The following is a 21,544-nucleotide window of genomic DNA, read 5'->3' as shown; positions in this document are numbered from 1 at the left end:
GGTCAATGCAACTTTTGTTGGAAATAACTGCAGATGCCGGTTTAAATCGAAGGTAGACACAAAATGCTGGAGTAACTCAGCGGGACAGGCAGCATGTCTGGAGAGAAGGAATGGGTGACGTTTCAGGTCGAGACCCTTCTTCACAGCTTAAGGATAAAGGGGAAATCCTTTAAAACCGAGATGAGAAGAACTTTTTTCACACAGAGAGTGGTGAATCTCTGGAATTCTCTGCCACAGAGGGTAGTTGAGGCCAGTTCATTGGCTATATTTAAGAGGGAGTTAGATGTGGCCCTTGTGGCTAAGGGGATCAGGGGGTATGGAGAGAAGGCAGGTACGGGATACTGAGTTGGATGATCAGCCATGATCATATTGAATGGCGGTGCAGGCTCGAAGGGCCGAATGGCCTACTCCTGCACCTAATTTCTATGTTTCTATGTTTCAGTCTGAGGAAGGGTCTCGAACCGAAACGTCACCCATTCCATCTCTCCAGAGATGCTGCCTGTCCCGTTGAGTTACTCCAATGCAATTTGTTTCTACAATGCAATTTTTAATGCATTGGGCTTTTCTCAATGTACTATGCTCAAATTCAGCAAGGAGATGACATTTGATATTGCTGTTAATATTTGGTGATTGTTGGCAGGTTGTCTTGTAAAAAATAATGATTATTTGGACTTTACCCGTCCTTTCAAGATGGCTTGGATTTTACAGATCAGTGACTGCCACTGCTGCTCATCACCATCATACTGGGGTCAAGGAAAGAGCGTTCACGTTGATCGCAGCTGATCTGGCACTCTGGTGTCAGAACAACAGCCTCCTCTTGAATGTCACAAAAACTAAGCAGCTGATTGTGGACTTTCTACTATAGATAGGGTGAGCAGCTTCAAATACCTGGGAGTCCACATCACAGAGGATCTAACATGGACACCACACACTGCCGCACTGGTGAGTAAGGCAAGGCAGCGCCTTTACCACCTCAGGCAGCAGAGGAAATTCAGAGTCTCTCTGAGGATCCTTCAGTGCTTCTACTCTGGGGCTGTAGAAAGCATCTTGTCCGGCAACATCACAATCTGGTTTGGGAACAGCTCTGCCCAGGACAGGAAGGCTCTGCAGAGAGTAGTGCGTTCGGCCCAACGCACCATGGGAACTACACTCGCCCCCCTGCAGGACCTATACACCAGGAGGTGCAGATCCAGAGCCAGCAACATTATGGGGGACCCCTACCACCCCAGCAACGGACTGTTCCAGCTGCTGCGGTCAGGCAAACGCCTCCGCTGTCACGCCGTGAAAACAGAGAGGATGAGACGGAGTTTCTTCCCACAGGCCGTCACGACTGTAAACTCTGACCTCACCAGGGACTAATTTACTGTTGTGTTGTGTCTTTTAAAAAAAAAAATCTAAAATGTAAATACTGGTTCTGTTCTATCCTGTTCTGTTGTTTTTGCACAATCCGCAGGCATTGCCACTTTAATTCCATTGCACATTTTGTATGTGACTTGACCATCCTCTGATGGGCAGCATGTTTTTGCAGGTATCTGGTGTGTTGCTAAAGATGATAATATTGCATTCAAAGTAGATCATGTGATTGGAACACACAAACTGTTTTATTGCCACAACTGAAGTTCCATAACAGAGCCCATTCTATCCATGGACCGGCATCCATGCAATGCCCTACAATACTGAACCATAAGCTTCTTCTCTGCTGCTGTGAATGGTGTAGATTTGAACTCTTTCTACGATGATCTTGGGGCTCAGCATCTGTGTCTTTCTTTCACCCAAGATGTCCTTGGAGAAGATTAAACATAGAAACATAGAAATTAGGTGCAGGAGTAGGCCATTCGGCACTTCGAGCCTGCACCGCCATTCAATATGATCATGGCTCATCATCCAACTCAGTATCCCGTACCTGCCTTCTCTCCATACCCCCTGATCCCCTTAGCCACAAGGGCCACATCTAACTCCCTCTTAAATATAGCCAATGAACTGGCCTCAACTACCCTCTGTGGCAGAGAGTTCCAGAGATTCAACACTCTCTGTGTGAAAAAAGTTCTTCTCATCTCGGTTTTAAAGGATTTCCCCCTTATCCTTAAGCTGTGACCCCTTGTCCTGGACTTCCCTAACATCGGGAACAATCTTCCTGCAGGACCCTGTCTCTCTTTTCTACCCACTGCATTTAGGTAATCCTTCTATTCATGCGAACTAAGAGCCATTATTTGACAGATCAACTATCTTAATAGTACTGGGAAGGTTGGTATAAATCTTGGTGACATTGCACTCACAGAAGGAATTTGCTCCTCTGATGAATCATTGTCTGGAAATTCCACAAATGATTTTTATTTATGAAGTCTGGCGGAGAGACGAGTTGAATATGAATCAGTATGACAATATAAAATTATCATCACTTAATTCTTACTTGCATCATTTAGATGTTCACATTTCACTGCATTCTGAAAGCAGGACAAGATGACTGTCATGTCAAAAGTGGACCAGACATATTCCATGGTGTTAAAGGCAAAGGTTGGATACAAATGATCCATTTCTACTAGTTGGGGTAATCAATATGCATTGCCATTTCCTCTGCCCATGGCCACCTTGTAACTTTGCGTAGACTTTGCAAATTAATCACACAAATCAGAAATTTTCTCCACAAAGGAATAAAGACAACTGGATCACCCAGAATTAGGAATTACAACTTTTTGTTAGGTTTGGATATTAAGAAATATGCTGCAAAAGAAATATTAAGAATATGCTGCTCTTTGAATCGCTTCCCTCTGGAAGGCAACTCCGGACTGTCAAAGCTGCCACAGCCAGACAGAAAAACTGTTTTTATCCACGAGTAGTAGCTCTACACAATAACCAAAAGTCTGTAGCCTCCTTTTGCTCTGGTATTTTGTTTGGTTCACATGTTTGATCAATGGGGTTTTATTATGAATGCTTAGTGTTTTATGTGTCATTTGTAACTGTCACTGTATGTCATGTTGTCACTTGTGGGCGGAGCACCAAGGCAAATTCCTTGTATGTGAATACTTGGCCAATAAACTTATTAATTCATTCATTCAAAAGCAAGGAAGTGGGTTGATGTACAGATCTATGGAAAAATGTAACTGATTGGTTGAGCAGACATAATATGGAATAACTATGTCTGTTCCCAGTTTACCCATATTCATCACGGTTCAATGAATTTGCATGTTTATTATGCACAGAATCCAACAATTCGCCTTCAGTGAAATCAGGTTCAGTAAAGCCCAAGGTTCGCACAAGACCAAAGGCCGAGTCAGATAGAACAACGACAACTGGAGCTTATCCAAAACACATCCGAAGGTGGGCATATGAATATATCTGTTCATATCTGTTTGCATATTAAATTTTTAATGGGTATAGCATATAGTTGTTCTTCAATATTGCCATTTAGTAAGGCAAAAAAAACAAGTAAAAGGTCCTTTATTGAAAATGAACACCATTGAACCAATGGCAGTGGTTGACATCTCAATTTATCAAAAATCACACTACATGTATACATAGTTCTTAAATGTACATAGTTCCCTGGACTAATGCAAAGGAGTGTTTATAAGTGAAATAAAGGTTTAGAGAGCTTACACAAAGGTACATTGTGGGGAAAGTAGAATCACAAATTGAATGGTTGGTTATTAGCGACCAGAGAGAGGTTTTGTGAAAACTAGTTAAAATGTAGAGGACTGGGTGAAATTGAATTGATTTAGGAAGAGAATTTGGTTATGTGGAATCTAGAGTTACTGGAGTCGACAGAGATGAAATGTACAGTGGTTTTAAATGGAGAAGGGTCTTTCATTCCTTTTCCCCGGAGATGCTGCCTGTCCCGCTGAGTTACTCCAGCTTTTTGTGTCTATCCTTTGTTTTAAATGGAGAGTGTGTGCGCTCATGGGTGTGGTGTGTTCTAGATGGAGTGTGTGTTCTAGATGGAGTGTGTGTTCTAGATGGAGTGTGTGTTAACCATATAACATATAACCATATAACAATTACAGCACGGAAACAGGCCATCTCGGCCCTACAAGTCCGTGCCGAACAAATGTTTTTTTCCCCTTAGTCCCACCTGCCTGCACTCATACCATAACCCTCCATTCCCTTCTCATCCATATGCATATCCAATTTATTTTTAAATGATACCAATGAACCTGCCTCCACCACTTCCACTGGGAGCTCATTCCACACCGCTACCACTCTCTGAGTAAAGAAGTTCCCCCTCATATTACCCCTAAACTTCTGTCCCTTAATTCTGAAGTCATGTCCTCTTGTTTGAATCTTCCCTATTCTCAATGGAAAAAGCTTATCCACGTCAACTCTGTCTATCCCTCTCATCATTTTAAAAACCTCTATCAGGTCCCCCCTTAACCTTCTGCGCTCCAGAGAATAAAGACCTAACTTATTCAACCTATCTCTGTAACTTAGTTGTTGAAACCCAGGCAACATTCTAGATGGAGTGTGTGTTCTAGATGGAGTATGTTCTAGATGGGGGAGGGTGTGTGTTCTAGATGGGGAATGTGTGTTCTAGATGGAGATAATGTTATAGATGGGGAGTGTGTGTACTAGATGGAGTGTGTGTTCTAGATGTAGTGTGTGTTCTAGATGGGGAGTGTGTGTTCTAGATGGTGAGTGTGTGTTCTCGATGGAGAGTGTGTTCTAGATGGGAGAGTGTGTGTTCTAGATGGAAGGTGTGTGTTCTAGGTGGAATGTGTGTGTTCTAGATGGTGAGTGTGTGTTCTAGATGGGGAGTGTGTGTTCTAGATGGGGAGTGTGTGTTCTAGATGGAGAGTGTGTTCTAGATGGGGAGTGTGTGTTCTAGATGGGGAGTGTGTGTTCTAGATGGAGAGTGGGTGTTCTAGATGGGGACTGGGTGTTCTAGATGGGGAGTGGGTGTTCTAGATGGGGAGTGGGTGTTCTAGATGGGGAGTGGGTGTTCTAGATGGGGAGTGGGTGTTCTAGATGGGGAGTGGGTGTTCTAGATGGGGAGTGGGTGTTCTAGATGGGGAGTGGGTGTTCTAGATGGGGAGTGTGTGTTCTAGATGGGGAGTGTGTGTTCTAGATGGGGAGTGTGTGTTCTAGATGGGGAGTGTGTGTTCTAGATGGATTGTGTGTTCTAGATGGAGAATGGAGAGACTGTACTTGTGGCACTGTGGAATATGGTTAAGGAGGTATTTCTCTGTAAATCAGACCTTTTACAGAATCTTCTTTAACTGTAATTCTTCCACGACCGTTCAAGATACTCTAATGTAAACCCTACGGGGAATCCCCGTTAATTTTCCAAATAACTGTAAGCTGCAACGTTTGCATCTGCATCGCAATGAACATGGAACATAAAAGATTTCAGCACGACGGCCCCTTCAGCCCACAATGTTTGTGCCGAACATGGGGCATAGTTAAACTGATTTCACCTGCCTGTACGTGATCCATAGACCTCTATTCCCTGCACTTTCATGTGCTTGTCCCACAGCCCCGTAAATGCCACGATTGTATCTGTCTGCACCACCAGCCCTGGCAGTTTGTTCCAGGGTCCCACCACATTGGGTGTAAAATAAACTTTCCCCTCCCACCTTATAGCTATGCCCTCTAGTGCTGAACATTTCCACCATGGGAAAAATATTCTGACTGTCTACCCTATCTATGCCTTTCATAATTTTATATACTTTTAATGGATCTCCCCTCAACATTCCAGAGAAAACCATCCAAGTCTATCCAATCTCAGGGGTTACAGGGAGAAGGCAAAATATTGGGGTTAGGAGGGAGAGATAGATCAGCAATGATTGAATGGCGGAGTAGACTTGATGGGCCGAATAGCCTAATTCTGCTCCTATCACTTATGACTATGACCTCTCCCTGTAGCTGAAACCCTCTAATGCTGGCAACATTCTGGTAAACCTCTTCTGCTACCTCTCCAAAGCCTCTGCATCTTTCCCCTTTTATTCGGCGACCAGAACTGTATGCAATACTTCAAATGCGGGTGAACCAAAGTCCTATAGAGAGCTGCATCAAGACTTCCTGACTCTTATAGTCAATGTTGTTTAACACACCATACACCTTCTTAACCACCCTACCTACATTCACTGCTACCTTCAGTGAGCTATCAACTTGGATTCCAAGATCCCTCTGCACATCAATGTCGTTAAGGGTCTTGCCATTAACTGGATGCTCTCTCCTTACATTCAACCTCCCAAGCGCAACACCTCACACTTGCTCGAGTTAAACTGCATCTGCTATTTCTCTGCCCATTTCTGGGGCAGGCCTATATTCCACTGCATCTTCTGACTGCATTTTTCACTGTCTGTAACTCCTCCAATTTTGGTGTTGTTAGCAAATTTACTAACCAACCCGTATTTAAGTCTATATATATATATATATGTGTGTGTATATATATATATATATATGTATGTGTGTGTGTATATGTATATGTGTATATGTATATATATATGTGTGTGTGTGTATATATATGCGTATATATATATATATATATACACATATATATATATATATATATATATACACATATATATACACACATATATATATATATATATATATATATATATATATATATATATATATATATATATATATATATATATATATATATATATATATATATATATGTATATATATGTATGTATATATATTATGTATATATATGTATATATATGTATATATGTGTGTGTGTGTGTATTTGTACATCTATATTGCATCTACGCTCATTGTTCATATAATAAATAACGTTCACTGTTTGACTACAGAGATGCGAACCTGGAAGAGAGGTGGAGAATGTTATCACCATATCTGGACAAAAGTGAACTAAAAAGTGCCTTGGCTGGGGTAGGTTTGTGTACCTGTTTATAAACTAAAGGGTCTGCCACTGAGTACAAATGGAAATGATCAATGTAACTTAATCACCATTGTGTGATTCCTGTTCTATTGTCGGAAATAACACAGTTTATACGTTTGGGACTCAACGAGAAATGTGTAAATTTTAGGTCGTTCTCTTCATAAGCATCAAGCAGGTGATCAAAGGGGATCGATGCAACTAATTGTTCATGAATGAGATTACAGACATTGCAGCAGTTTTGGTTTACTGCAAGTCAAAGAATGAAGACAATACTGGATATACGCGAGTACGATAGATTTTTATTTAAACATAGAAACATAGAAACATAGAAACATAGAAATTAGGTGCAGGAGTAGGCCATTCGGCCCTTCGAGCCTGCACAGCCATTCAATATGATCATGGCTGATCATCCAACTCAGTATCCTGTACCTGCCTTCTCTCCATACCCACAGATCCCTTTAGCCACAAGGGCCACATCTAACTCCCTCTTAAATATAGCTAATGAACTGGCCTCAACTACCTTCTGTGGCAGAGAATTCCAGAGATTCACCACTCTCTGTGTGAAAAATGTTTTTCTCATCTCGGTCCTAAAAGATTTCCCCCTTATCCTTAAACTGTGACCCCTTGTTCTGGACTTCCCCAACATCGGGGACAATCTTCCTGCATCTAGCCTGTCCAACCCCTTAAGAATTTCTATAAGTTTCTATAAGATCCCCCCTCAATCTTCAAACTTGTTTACATCATAACTTACAATTAACCTTCGCATGTTGATTGAGAATTGTCATATAGATTAAGACGAGAGGAGTAGTCAAGGATTTAAAAATAAAATCCCAACTTATTTCAACTTTGTCAATTCTGATTTAACAAATCTCGAGATGCAGATTTTGTACAACAGAGTGCAGCTCTCACTGTTACCGATATCTGCTCTTGGTTAATTATGAGTTGCTAATCAGCAAGGGAAAACACAACTACCTTATGTGGATCCATCGAGGTACTTGTTTAAGAAACAGTATTTGTTTAAGAAACAACTGCAGATGTTGTAAAAATCAAAGGTAGACAAAAATGCTGGAGAAACTCAGCGGGTGAGGCAGCATTGATGGAGAGACGGAATAGGCGATGTTTTGGGTCGAGACCCTTCTTCAGACCCTTCTTCAGAAGAAGGGTCTCGACCCGAAATGTCGCCTATTCCTTCTCTCCATCGATGCTGCCTCACCCGCTGAGTTTCTCCAGCAGTTTTATCTACCACCGGTATTTGTAAATGGTTTGCAGCTTGTGATAACAGCCCCTAGAAAAGAACACGGGCTTCGGAAGAGGAATCCACGTTGATATTTCACGATGTTTACTATACAGATGAAGGCACTGAAATTAAAATATATATATGTTTTAGCAGTGGTAATGTCACAAATTGCCAACCAATCCTGTCAGTATTCTCATAGTTTATCACAAAGTGAATATTTGTAATTCTGTCTCTGCCCAACATCTATTTATCTCTGATTCTGAGGGCAGTTGTTGCACAATGCATCTGCTTGGCTGAGATCGGGGTGCTATCTACAGAAACAGGGATAGTACAAATGAAAGCACAGGGAAGAGGCTGTTGTATGTAGGACGGAGAGTTTTAAACTTCAGGGTTTTGTAAAAGCTTTATGAGAAAGGTGGGACCCACACAAGCCCAGCGGCTTCAGAAACCTCATCATTCAATTAGAAATCTGTCATGTTCAGCTCCATCTTGTCCCAACTTCTACAGTGCACCAAACACCAAAATAAAATATAAAATAAAATGAGTTACTGAGAAATATGTTCCAAGATAATTATCAAACTGCGATTCTTTGTGACTGCTAATTTTAAATATTGTTGATTTATATAAAAGAGCTATTACATATTAAGCATTGAATCTCACTTTTATTGATTATTGAGATTTTCATGACAACTGACAGTAATGATCTCAGAACACTTTAATAATATTCTTCAGTTAGACATAATTCATTTCTCCTTTCGTAGATGCGCATGTTTCAGGTAATTTGCATCTCAAATTAATGACCGAAGATTAAAGTAAAAAGGAAAATGTTGGTAATTTTATGGTTTTATTCATTACTGCGATCCAGCTCATTTATTTTACAGGCGGAAATTTTGAGTGTCATCATCGCAAAGATGCATCTTTCAATCGGTTTAAAACTTTGTCAATAAACTTCTAAAGGATTGGTCGTTAAGGAAAATTGTTTTCTGAAATTAATTTACCTTTACAAAGATGAAAAACTGCAATCACTGATCAGAATTATTTATGTACTGAGTAGCTTTGTGACATTTGGTTCATCTCGTGACTCCCCAACCATTTCTACCATTGACAAGGCACAAGCCATGAACATGATAGGAAACTCTGCACTTGCCTGGAAGAATGCAATTTCAATAAGATTCAAGTAGTTAGACTGCAGCCTACAGGCTTCAGAATGTAAGCATTCATTACTTCCATGACCAATGCAGAATAGCTGCAGTTTAGACTGCGAGCATATTTACTGCCGTTACTCAACGTAAGTCTCCATCAGGAATTCTTAAACCTGTGACCTGTACCACCCAAAGGTGCCAAGGAAGCCAATGGATTGAGACACAAGAGACTGCAGATGCTGCGATCTGGAGCACAAAACAAACTACGTCAGGCAGCATCTATGGAGGCAAAAGGATAGTCAACATATCAGGTCGAGACTGCATGACCACTGAGGGTATAAGAGGGGGGAGATAACCAGCATAAAGAGGTGAAAGGGCGCGGTGAGGCCATGACTGACAGGTGGAACCGCGTGAGGATGGAGTGATGGAGCAGATAGGGGCGGGGGGAGAAGCAGAGTCAGGACACTGGATGGTGGATGATGTAGAGACGGAGATAAAGCACAGTCACCTGTGGCTTGTGTGGGGAAATGACCCCCACCACTCACGTCTCCACCGGCCAGTGATGTAATAGACGCTGGGATCTGGACCAATCGCTGACAAGTCCCCCCCCCCCCCCCCCCCCCCCCCCCCCCCCCCCCCCGGGCGACACAACTTTTCGGTTAGTTTGCATTTAGCCGCCCCACCCTTTAGGTTATTTGGCGTTTCGGCTTAGTTTCCGTTCGGTTATTTGGCCTCCCCTTCTTTGCTTCGGCTTCTCGTCCTTCGAAGCCATGTCTGGGTACCGAAAACAAGGGAACGGGTGGAACCAGGGAGGCAGACGGAAGGGTGGAGGCAGAGGCTGGATATCAATAAGTGACAACAAGAGCTGCAGATGTGGAATGTGATAAGTCCAGCGGCATGATGGAGGGATGGTGGAACCCGGTGGGCAGATGAATGAAACTGGGTCATCAGAAGGAGGGAGAAAGGAGGACAGGGTGTGGGGTATCTGAAGCTGGAAAACACTATGTTCAGGATGTAAGTTCAGAAGGCAGCTGATGAGATGCTGTTCTTCCAATTCATCGCATGTTGTGAGAGGAAACTTCACTCAAAGTCCTTCTTAAAGATAGTGGGGAATTAAATGTAAGTGTTGCCAGTAATGATGTCACCTCAACAATGAATAAGCTGCTGCAATTTACAGTAATGCAATCGACTCACTCAGCGTCCCACATCCAGATCCAGGAAACTACTTGCTCTCATTTTCCAAAACAAAATCAAACTTTGGTTCAGCAACAATAAGTTATCCAGTAATTCTGAACAGTCTCAAAAGATCCCCATTCTGAAGCAAATACAATGGATAACATTCGGTTCAGAATGTTCTGCTCCGGAGAGTTGCATTCTGAATTTGAACGTTGTTGTTAATGTACGATGAATCTATCATTCATCATGAGCAACCTTTTTCCCCCCCAATTTTTAATTTAAACAGAACAAAACAAAAAAGAGAAAAGAAAGACAACAGACAAAGCCGCCAGACATAACACTATTGGTACAATCCACATGGTGCTGCACAGTCAGGCATTGCAAGAGCACAGGACTGCAGAAAATATGAAATTATGAAATTATTGGTCTTTGAGATGGTTGATAAATGGTCCCCAAACAGTTAAAAAGTTGTTGGGTACCTTGGAGTTGTAGAAGCGTATCCTCTCCATCTATATGAGTATTATTATTTCATTGAGCCATTTTACGAAGCGGGGGATGTGGATGATTTCCAGATCATTTTCTTGGCTGCCACCATACCAAGCATCAGTGCTTGTTGTTCTTCAGACAAAGTACAAAGCAGTCTCTGAGCATCCAAAAAGTGCCAGTTGTGGATCAGGGGGAATATCTTTTCCATAGACCCCAGAGAACCACTTAAATATTTCAGACCAGTATCTTTGTATATGAGAACATGAGCAACCTCTTTTAAGAAGTGTTCTATAGACGAGTGGTCTGTGCGTATTTTAAGGTTGATTATACGGTAATTACAATTTTATTTTTGTTCTTTCTGTTCCAGCGATCATGTATTCATTACGAATATAAAAGTAGACTTACCGCCAATAAGATTGTCGAGCCCCATATTTCCTACAAAATGGACCAGTAAGTACATTTTATTTTCTAATAGAAGAATGATATATATATTAAACCTAAATAAAAAGCAAGTTCAAGTAAAGAACATGTCCTCTTTCAACAGAGTAATGGGGGGCAAGATTTGAGGTGTTGTAAATCTTACCCATTTCCCTTTGATTTTAATGGAAAGTCAAGTTGGGCATGGCCCCTTCCTTCATGAATCAATTTCCATCTATGCCAAAACATAAATTTCAAACAAAGCACTCGTCCCTTTTATTTTCTCTTCCCCTTCACTTGTTTTGGCATAATCTATGTTGTGAGGCGAATGAAACTTTTCACTACTCGTAATTTACTTCACTTTATTTAAACTTTAAGCAACTTATTTCTTTAATGCATAAACTCAGAAACGTCTGGCAAACATGGCTGATTCCGCAGGCCTTTCCCGCCCGAAATACTTTGCACATGCGCCCACTCCGGAAAAGTCCTGCACATGTGCACATGCGCCCACTTCAATCTACTGGAAATAAATTGGAATACATTTACTTCCTGTTAACAAAACTGTTGAGATGATGGGGCTAATTGTATGTGGCTGTATTAATAGCAAGAGTGTCACTGATGGGAGCTGGGAAATTGGACACACAAAGGTGGTCTGCCAGATTTGCTGATGTAACCATGTTCTGTGTAGTTACTGGACTAGTTTACATCAGTTTCCATTCCTAATGTTAACCAGAACCGTGCATGTGGATTAGGCACTCTTCAGTTCTGGAACTGTGACTAAATACAATTCCCAATTTAAGTCAGAGATTGTAGCTAGAGTACAAACAGAAAATGCTGGACATAGTCAGGTCCACCTCTGTGGGTTGCAGATGGTGGGTGAAGTCTTCAACCTAAAACATTAACTCTGTTTCTCTTTAGTTTCGTTCAGACCGTAAGGTCTGAATGACAATAAAGGATCTATCTATCTATCTATCTATCTATCTTTGCGTGGGTGTGGGGCCTGGCTGCTGAGTATCTCCAGCATTTCCTGTTTTTAATAAGTTTCCAGCATTTGCAGCTTGACATGTTTTCAATGACATTAAGTATCTAATGAATCAGCATCATTTTCCCTGTTTGAGGTGAACAGCCTGAGTTTAATTTCCTTTATTTATATCTTTCACACGTGAGTTGTAGTTATTTATAAAACCAACCAAAACATATTTTCCTCAAATATATCTTTTGCCAAGTTCCCCATATTTCCCAGTGAGTCCATTTTGTACTGTGTACTGGGTCTGCCGGCATTTATTACATGTTTCCTTTAATACGAGAAATTAATTATTGTTTGTCAAAAAATGTATACATTTGTACAGAGGGCTGGATATGTGACTCACTTCTTGACTCTCCAAGGTAGAAAAAACGCTGGAGAAACTCAGCGGGTGAGCCAGCATCTATGGAACGAAGGAAATAGCCAATGTTTCAGGTCGAGACCCTTCTTTAGACAAGAAGGCTCGCCCCGAAACATCGCCTATTTCCTTCGCTCCATAGATGCTGCCTCACCTGCTGAGTTTCTCCAACGTTTTTGTCTACCTTGGATTTTTCAGCAACTGCAGTTCCTTCTTAAACTTCTTGACTCTCGAATATCATTCTAAATGGTTTGTCAGGAATGTGATGTAAAACTCTCCACATCAGGGGATATGGGATGAAGGCAGGAACGGGGTACTGAGTGTGGATGATCAGCCCATGATCACATTGAATGGCGGTGCTGGCTCGAAGGGCCGAATGGCCTACTCCTGTACCTATTGTCTATTGAATGGGTGCAGCCTTTTCAATGCTGAAGAAGCTGACCATCACCTGGAGCAGAATGGCAGGTTTATTGTTACCTTCACCTCCTTCTCCCCCAAGCCTGCAGTCTGTCGTGTCTAAGTGTTCCCACAACACCACGGCAGCTACTGATTATCATCACTTCAACAACTGCAGGCTCTTGCGACTGGCTCACTATAAGGTTCCACTCCTAATGTGAAAATGTGTCAATGTTCCTTCACTTGTTTGTTTAACATTTTGCAACATCAGCGACTGCAGTTCATCCACGGCAGAGTTCCAAAATGCTCGCTCAGTTCTACACTTGGAATGGCAATCAGTGTACACCTTGCTGTTGGTGAAGCTCTGGATATGATATATATCCTATATCTGGAGATATGGGTGAAGCTATCTTGATTACACATCTTCCCACCCTGCTTCCTGTAAAGACTCTATCCCCTACTCCCAATTCCTCCGTCTACGCCGCATCTGCGCCCATAATAATAATAATAATATCTTTTATTGTCATTGCACATAGGTGCAACGAGATTTGTGTATGCAGCTTCCATCCGATGTCACAAATTAAACAACTAATAAAATTTAGATTTAGATACCCCGAGAAACATGATTTATAAAAAGAACAGTAAAACAGTCTAAAGTGCTAATGTGCCTGTGCCGGGTCGATGTGCGACGTGGCCATCCGAGGGAGACAGTTCATGGGGTTGGGGGGCAGTCAAAAGGGCCGGTGTTCCAGACCAGGGCATCGGAGATGTCCTCATTCTTTAGGAAACGGGGGGTTCCCCTCTTCCATTATAGATCAGGCTCTCACTAGGGTCTCCTCAATATCCCGTAGCTCCGCTCTTACTCCCCCTCCCCCCGTTATTAACAAGGACCTCGCCTTCCACCCCACCAGCCGTCGCAAACAGCATGCAATCCTCCAACATTTTCGCCACCTCCAATGGGATCCCACCACTGGCCACATCTTCCCATCTCCACCCCTTTCTGCTTTTAGCAGAGACTGTTCCCTCCGAAACTCCCCGAGTTACTCCAGCATTTTGTTTCTACCTGTATACGTTACATGTCCTATACCTGGATATGAGTAAATCAAAATCCTTGCTTTCCCTGTGATGTCTGGAACAGCAGTGGTGGGATCCGATATTCTGAACATTCCCCCACAGTACATTACTGAAATACACTCAGCCCTTCAGGCATGTTGACATCACAAGTGGATGGAAAGAACACCGTGGGTGAATTGGAGAAACGGGTTGGAAGGAGGAGACTTGTTGGGGCTGAGATGTTGCATCTGAGGTAAACGGTCAGTTTGTGTGGTAAACTCTGACTTATTTACCTTATTTGTCAGCCAATTACCAATTATTTCTTTTGTGCAACAGCATGATACCTGACCTTCTGACTGAACAACTGAATAACTGGTAAGGAAATCAATTTCTCAACGTTAAATAATTGCCTTAAGTTGCTACACGTGTGGGTTTAAACGAAATAGCAGAGGGGAGGGGTTGACAAATTGGGAGTATAACGATGGAGTTAAAGGGGAAGTGAGTACAGGAAAAGTTCCAAAAGACTCCTGAATTGATGGGAAGGAAAGTTCGAGAAAGGATAAGAGAGTAAGGTCAGGGCCAATAGTGACCGGTGAGAGAGGGGAGGTGAATACTGAAGTTAAAGTATTGTATGTGAATGTGCAAAGTATAAGAAATAAAGTGGACGAGCTTGAGGCTCAGTTAGAGATTGGACAAGTACGATGTTGTGGGAACTACAGAGACATGGCTGCAAGAGGACCAGGGCTGGGAACTGAATATTCAAGGGTGTACTTGCGATCGAAAAGACAGAGACAGGTGGGCAGAGGGGGTGGGGTAGCTCTGTCGGTGAGGAATGAAATTCAGTCCCTTGCGAGGGGTGACATTGAAACAGGAGATGTAGAGTCAGTATGGATAGAACTGAGGAATTTTAAGGGTAAAAAGACCCCAATGGGAGTTAGCTACAGGCCCCCAAACAGTAGCCTTGGATATAGGATTCAAGTTGAATCAAGAGTTAAAATTGGCATGTCGCAAAGGTAATGCTACGGTTGTTATGGGAGATTTCAACATGCAGGTAGACTGGGTAAATCAGGCAGGTACTGGACCCCAAGAAAGGGAGTTTGTGGAGTGCCTCCCTGATGGATTCTTAGAGCAGCTTGTATTGGAGCCTAGCAGGGAGAAGGTAAATTCTGGATTTAGTGTTGTGTAATGAACTGGATTTGATAAAGGACCTCAAGGTTAATGAGCCATTAGGAGTCAGTGACCATAACATGATAACTTTTAATCTACAATTTGAGAGGGAGAATGGAAAATCAGAAGTATCAGTATTACAGTTGAACAGAGGAGACTATGGAGCCATGAGGGAGGAGCTGGCCAAAGTTGACTGGAAAGAGACCCTGGCAGGGATGACAGTGGAACAAAAATGGCAGGTATTTCTAGGAATAATACAGAAGGTGCAGGATCAGTTCATTCCAAAGAGGAAGAAAGATTCCAAGGGAAGTAAGGGACGACTGTGGCTGACAAGGGACGTCATAGACAGTATAAAAATAAAAGAGAAGTACAACATAGCAAAGGTGAGCGGGAAGCAAGAGGATTGGGGAACTTTTAAAGAGCAACAGAAGATAACTAAAAAGGCAATACGGGGAGAAAAGATGAGGAACGAAGGTAAGCTAGCCCAGAATATAAAGCAGGATAGTAAACGCTTCTTTTGGTATGTGAAGAGGAAAAAAATTAGTTAAGATAAATGTGGATGACAGAAACAAGTGAATTTATTATGGGGAACAAGGAAATGGCAGATGAGTTGACCAGGTACTTTGGATCTGTCTTCACTAAGGAGGACACAAACAATCTCCCTGATATAGCAGTGGCCAGCGGATCTGGGGTGACGGAGGAACTGAAGGAAATCCACATTAGGCAGGAAATGGTGTTGGATAGACTGATGGGACTGAAGGCTGATAAATCCCCAGGGCCTGATGGTCTGCATCCCAGGGTACTTAAAGAAGTGGCTCTAGAAATCGTGGATGCATTGGTGATAATTTTCCAATGTTATATAGACTCAGGATCAGTTCCTGTGGATTGGAGGATAGCTAATGTTATTCCACTTTTTAAGAAAGGAGCAAGAGAGAAAATGTAATTATAGACCAGTTAGCCTGACACTTTTTGCAAGCGTTTTAGAACCAAGACACTCTTTGCAAGCATTTTAGAACCAATAGAGACATTTGCAAGCATTTTAGAACCAATAGAGACACTCTTTGCAAGCATTTTAGAACCAATAGACACTTTTTGCAAGCATTTTAGAACCAATAGAGAAACTTTTTGCAAGCATTTTAGAACCAATAGAGACACTCTTTGCAAGCATTGTAGAACCAATAGACACTTTTTGCATGCATTTTAACACCAATAGACACTTCTTGCAATCATTTTAGAAACAATAGACACTTTTTGCATGCATTTTATAACCACATTAAGGGCACTCACAGTTGAGTAGACATGTGTTCAGTGTTATTCACAGCTCAGAGAAACGTGACCCTCTGGCTTCCTCCATCTTGAAGAGTGAGTGAGGCACACCATTTCCAGGTTTTATAGTCCCTCCCCCTCCCACCAGCAGGGGCAGCAGAGAGAATGGCAAATCTTTTAAAAACATTAATATCTCTCTGATTTTTCATCAATGGGAAAAATCCTCCGGCCCCGAAAGGTGGAGGGGGTCTGTGAGCGAGGTGACCGAATATGACGGCCGTAGGTGGCGCTGTTCTCTAGGAAATCACGCCACAGTGGGCCAAAAGCGGTCAAGATCAGAGTTTTAGTAATATAATAATAAGATTAACAAGATAATTTAAATTTAGAACAGATATGTTTTTATTAATAACAGATATGTGAATCAAATACAAAGCTTTTAATTGTAAGGATTGGATCATATTTGTATACTTCCACCCATTGTGTTGGAATTTTACAGTATTCGAGTCAATATTAATTGTGATCTCTGTTCTGCTGTAATGATCTGCCAATTTTTTTTTTGCAACACCAGAAAAGATGTGACTATCAACATAATATTTGTCGTCTACCTCCCATTTATTTTGTAAAAAGGCATAAATAAGAGGGCAAACAGAAGAAAATTACATCAATGTTATTTTGAAATCCTTCGTTTTCGAGACGTGGCCTGGTAATTTTTATTTTTAGAGGTTGTTACATCTGTATAAAAAAGATGTTTACTATAAATCCATTCATTGAATTTGAGGCTTAATTCAAGGTGTTGACTCGAAACATCAATCACCCCTCTGCTTCCACAGATGCTGTTCAACCCACTGAGTTCTAGTCTTATACTTTGCATAGAATTTAATTAACCTGTGAAACTATGACATAAGGGGTATGGAGAGAAGGCAGGGATGGGATATTGAGTTGGATGATCAGCCATGATCATATCGAATGGCGGGCGGTGCAGGCTTGAAGGGCCGAATGGCCTACTCCTGCACCTATTTTCTATGTTTCTATGTTTCTATAAGATAGACTAGAGAAACTCAGCGGGACAGGCAGCATCTCTGGAGAAGGAATGGGTGACGTATCAGGTCGAGACCCTACTTCTCGACCCGAAATGTCACCCATTTCTTCTCTCCAGAGATGCTGCCTGTCCCGCTGTTACTCCAGCTTTTTGTGTCTATCTTCGGTTTAAACCAGCATCTGTAGTTCCTTCCAAAACTATGACCTAATATAGTTTAAGGTGTCCAACATGATATAATTCATGATATAATACAAAGGTTCACCTGTATCTCCTCCAACCTCATCTACTGCATCCGCTGCTCTAGATGCCAGCTGATTTACATCGGTGAGACTAAGCAGAGGTTGGGCGATCGTTTCGCCGAACACCTCCGCTCAGTCCGCAAGAACCTACCTGAACTCCCGGTGGCTCAGCACTTCAACTCCCCCTCCCATTCCCAATCCGACCTCTCTGTCCTGGGTCTCCTCCATTGCCAGAGTGAGCAACACCGGAAATTGGAGGAACAGCACCTCATATTCCGCCTGGGGACCTTGCGTCCGGATGGCATGAACATTGAATTCTCCCAATTTTGCTAGCCCTTGCTGTCTCCTCCCCTTCCTTAACCCTCGAGCTGTCTCCTCCCATCCCCCCGCCCTCGGGCTCCTCCTCCTCCCCTTTTTCCTTCCTTCTCCCCCCCCACCCCCCATCAGTCTGAAGAAGGGTTTCGGCCCGAAACGTCACCTATTTCCTTTGCTCCATAGATGCTGCTGCACCCGCTGAGTTTCTCCAGCATTTTTGTGTACCTATGATATAATTAAGTATTTCTTTGGTTCTCTTCTCAATGTTTGCCATTTGTAACACATGGCATTGTCATTAATAATGTGGAAGTACCATTTGCACTACATATACGTAAAGGGGCAGACTCCTTTTCATTGTTGTATTTCATTGCTAAGTATCAAACAATGATCTTTACATCCATAGAATATTTTTCAATTACCTTGCCAGACCCTGAAGCTCAGTCTCATCACTTTACCTTAAGATTTATTTGCTGTTGAATGCTGCTTTCAATTGTAAAACACTATTAAAACTTACAAAGTATTTGTCCATAAAGTTCATGTTCTAGGTGCAGTATAAGGACATTCAGCCCATCAAGTCTATGCCATTCAATTATGGCTGATCTATCTTCCCCTCTCAACCCCATTCTCCTGCCTTCTCCCCATAACCCCTGGCACCCGTACTAATCATGAATCTATCAATCTATCACCAATTTGATTTGGTGAACTATATTTAATGATTTTTTACAGGAACAAGAGAGACAAAACCCATACTAAAAAGCGAGCCAGCCATTCATCCAGAAGCATAAGAAATGATTCCAGGTAACATATTCTGTTCTAAAGCTGTTAGATAGTTCTTTTGGGCATGGTTCAATCCTGCATCTTGCTATAAAATATTTCTCTGTTATATATTCACCTAAGTATTAAAAACTGTTAAAGGGTATTATTAAGTATTTCTGGAGGAGGATTTAGAAACATAGAAAATAGGTGCAGGAGTAGGCCATTCGGCCCTTCGAACCTGCACCGCCATTCAATATGAACATGGCTGATCATCCAACTCAGTATCCTGTACCTGCCTTCTCTCCATACCCCCTGATCTCTTTAGCCACAAGGGCCACATCTAACTCCCTCTTAAATATAGCCAATGAACTGTGGCCCATACTACATTCTGTGGCAGAGAATTCCACAGATTCACCACTCTCTGTGTGAATTTTATTTTCTCATCTCAGTCCGAAAAGACTTCCCCCTTATCCTCAAACTGTGACCCCTTGTTCTGGACTTCCCCAACATCGGGAACAATCTTCCTACATCTAGCCTGTCCAACCCCTTAAGAATTTTGTAAGTTTCTATAAGATCCCCCCTCAATCTCCTAAATTCTAGCGAGTACAAGCCGAGTCTATCCAGTCTTTCTTCATATGAAAATCCTGCCATATTTCATCATATTAAACCCCACAATCTTGTTCAAAATATGCTGCTGATTCCAATCTACCTCGCAGCTTCTCTGACCTCTCTTCATTAGATCCTTTTCCTTCCTAAACTTCTATCCATAATCATGGCTATAATAGTTTCGACCATGCATCTACAACCACTGATCTGACCTCTCACCATCATTATCTTGGATTCCCTTCCAATACTCTGGCTCATGTGTTTCTTGAAAGCAAACATGTCGTTGCAGTTTCCAGACTCCCAGCTAATTACTCAACCTTTCCTTCGTCTCCACTTTTCATGCCCTTATCTTCTTTAGTCATGATTAATATGGCCTCTGGTTTGCTCCCATCTGATAGCCAACGAGTTTAGGCATCTATCATCTGATCAGAATGGGCCATAACATTTGCTACTCAGCTTCAGTATTATCTTCCAAACCAACTATCCTAGTGTATCGAAGTCAACTCCCAATTTCTTAAAATGTCAAAACTGATACCAATAGTATTTCGTATATAAGCTATCAAAACGTAGATCAAAGAAAATTAAATGATTAAATACTAATGAATCTTAATAGTACTGAATGGGAAGACAGCATCCAGTGACTAACTTGTTGTCCACTGTCTTTAGACTCTTTCCTCTTTCCTAGTCCCTACATCCAAGTATCCATACAATATGTGGGATGTTTATACATTTACCCCAGACAATTCAGAATCAGATGCTTGTCTCTCTTCTGCAGACTAAATCTGTCTGCTCCAAACTCTCATCAGCTTCCATTGTTCCCACTCATAGAAACATAGAAACATAAAAATTAGGTGCAGGAGTAGGCCATTCGGCCCTTCGAGCCTGCACCGCCATTCAATATGATCATGGCTGATCATCTAACTCAGTATCCCGTACCTGCCTTCTCTCCATACCCTCTGATCCCCTTAGCCACAAGGGCCACATCTAACTCCCTCTTAAATATAGCCAATGAACTGGCCTCAACTACCCTCTGTGGCAGAGAGTTCCAGAGATTCACCACTCTCTGTGTGAAAAAAGTTCTTCTCATCATGAAACACACTCTCCTTGCATTCGAGATCCTTCGCCCATTTTCTAAACCACTTCTTATCTTTTCAGTTACTCTTCTCTATTTAAAAAAAAATCCATTTTGACAGCATCAACCTCTTCTCAAAACCCACTCAGCCTTTCTGTATTGCACGATCTCAAAGTTATTAAACGTAGGCTAACTTGAAAACCCTGCACTAATCTATCTGCAAAGTCTCTGTAATCTATCCGTTCTTTTCCTCTCCACACTTCAGGTTGGCGACCCTTCACTGAACTGAGAAAACCTTGAAACTAAACCATATATTCTGTTCCAGAGAACAGGGTACCATCCAGAGAACCAATGGAATGCCTCCAAAGAAAATTTGATCATTGACCACACATTTTTATCATCATTTAAGATAACTCTTAATAGTGGTAACATCCTCACACATTCTGACATCCTGTTTCTAGTATTCTATGTTTAATTCAGATTTCCATCTTCTGCATATTTGCAATGTTCAAAAGGACACAGAGTGCTGGTGTAAGTCAGCAGGTCAGGCAGCATCTCCGGAGAGCATTGGATAGGTGGCGTTTGGGGACAAGGGTCTCAATCCAAAATGTCACCTATCATGTTCTCCAGAATTCAGTTTACCAGTTCCGTTTGGCTTATTGTCACGTGTACTGAGATACAGTGAAAAGCTTTTGTTGCGCGCTAACCAGTCAGCGGAAAGACAATACATGATTACAATCGAGCCGTTCGCAGTGTATAGATAGAAATGTAAAACTGTAGAGCGATTGTAATATGTGATTGTGGCTAGCACGCAAATAGTCGCCTGCGTTGGGACTTGGCCTTGGCCCCCTGAGTTACTCCAGCACTTTGTGTCTTTTTATGTATTAATCAGCTTCTGCAGTTCTTTGTTTCCATTTTTGCAATATTCAGTATGTATCTAGTTTCAGATTA

At 41.9% G+C, this 21,544-nt stretch overlaps 1 protein-coding gene across 1 annotated transcript in view; it reads left to right on the top strand.

The window, feature by feature from the left end:
• Positions 1 to 21,544, top strand: part of LOC129704981 (uncharacterized) — a 30,712-nt gene that overhangs the window by 4,036 nt on the left and 5,132 nt on the right. Inside the window, exons 3-7 of the mRNA XM_055648347.1 lie at positions 3,201 to 3,318; positions 6,756 to 6,834; positions 11,253 to 11,335; positions 14,470 to 14,508; positions 18,886 to 18,957. Of these exons, the coding sequence (XP_055504322.1) occupies positions 3,201 to 3,318; positions 6,756 to 6,834; positions 11,253 to 11,335; positions 14,470 to 14,508; positions 18,886 to 18,957 (391 nt within the window). The remainder of the gene's footprint in view (positions 1 to 3,200; positions 3,319 to 6,755; positions 6,835 to 11,252; positions 11,336 to 14,469; positions 14,509 to 18,885; positions 18,958 to 21,544) is intronic.

Source organism: Leucoraja erinacea, chromosome 17 (genome assembly GCF_028641065.1).
Source record: "Leucoraja erinacea ecotype New England chromosome 17, Leri_hhj_1, whole genome shotgun sequence".
Lineage (NCBI taxonomy): Eukaryota > Metazoa > Chordata > Chondrichthyes > Rajiformes > Rajidae > Leucoraja > Leucoraja erinaceus.
Note: the sequence above shows the minus strand (reverse complement) of the source record. Positions and strands in the feature narration are given on the sequence as shown.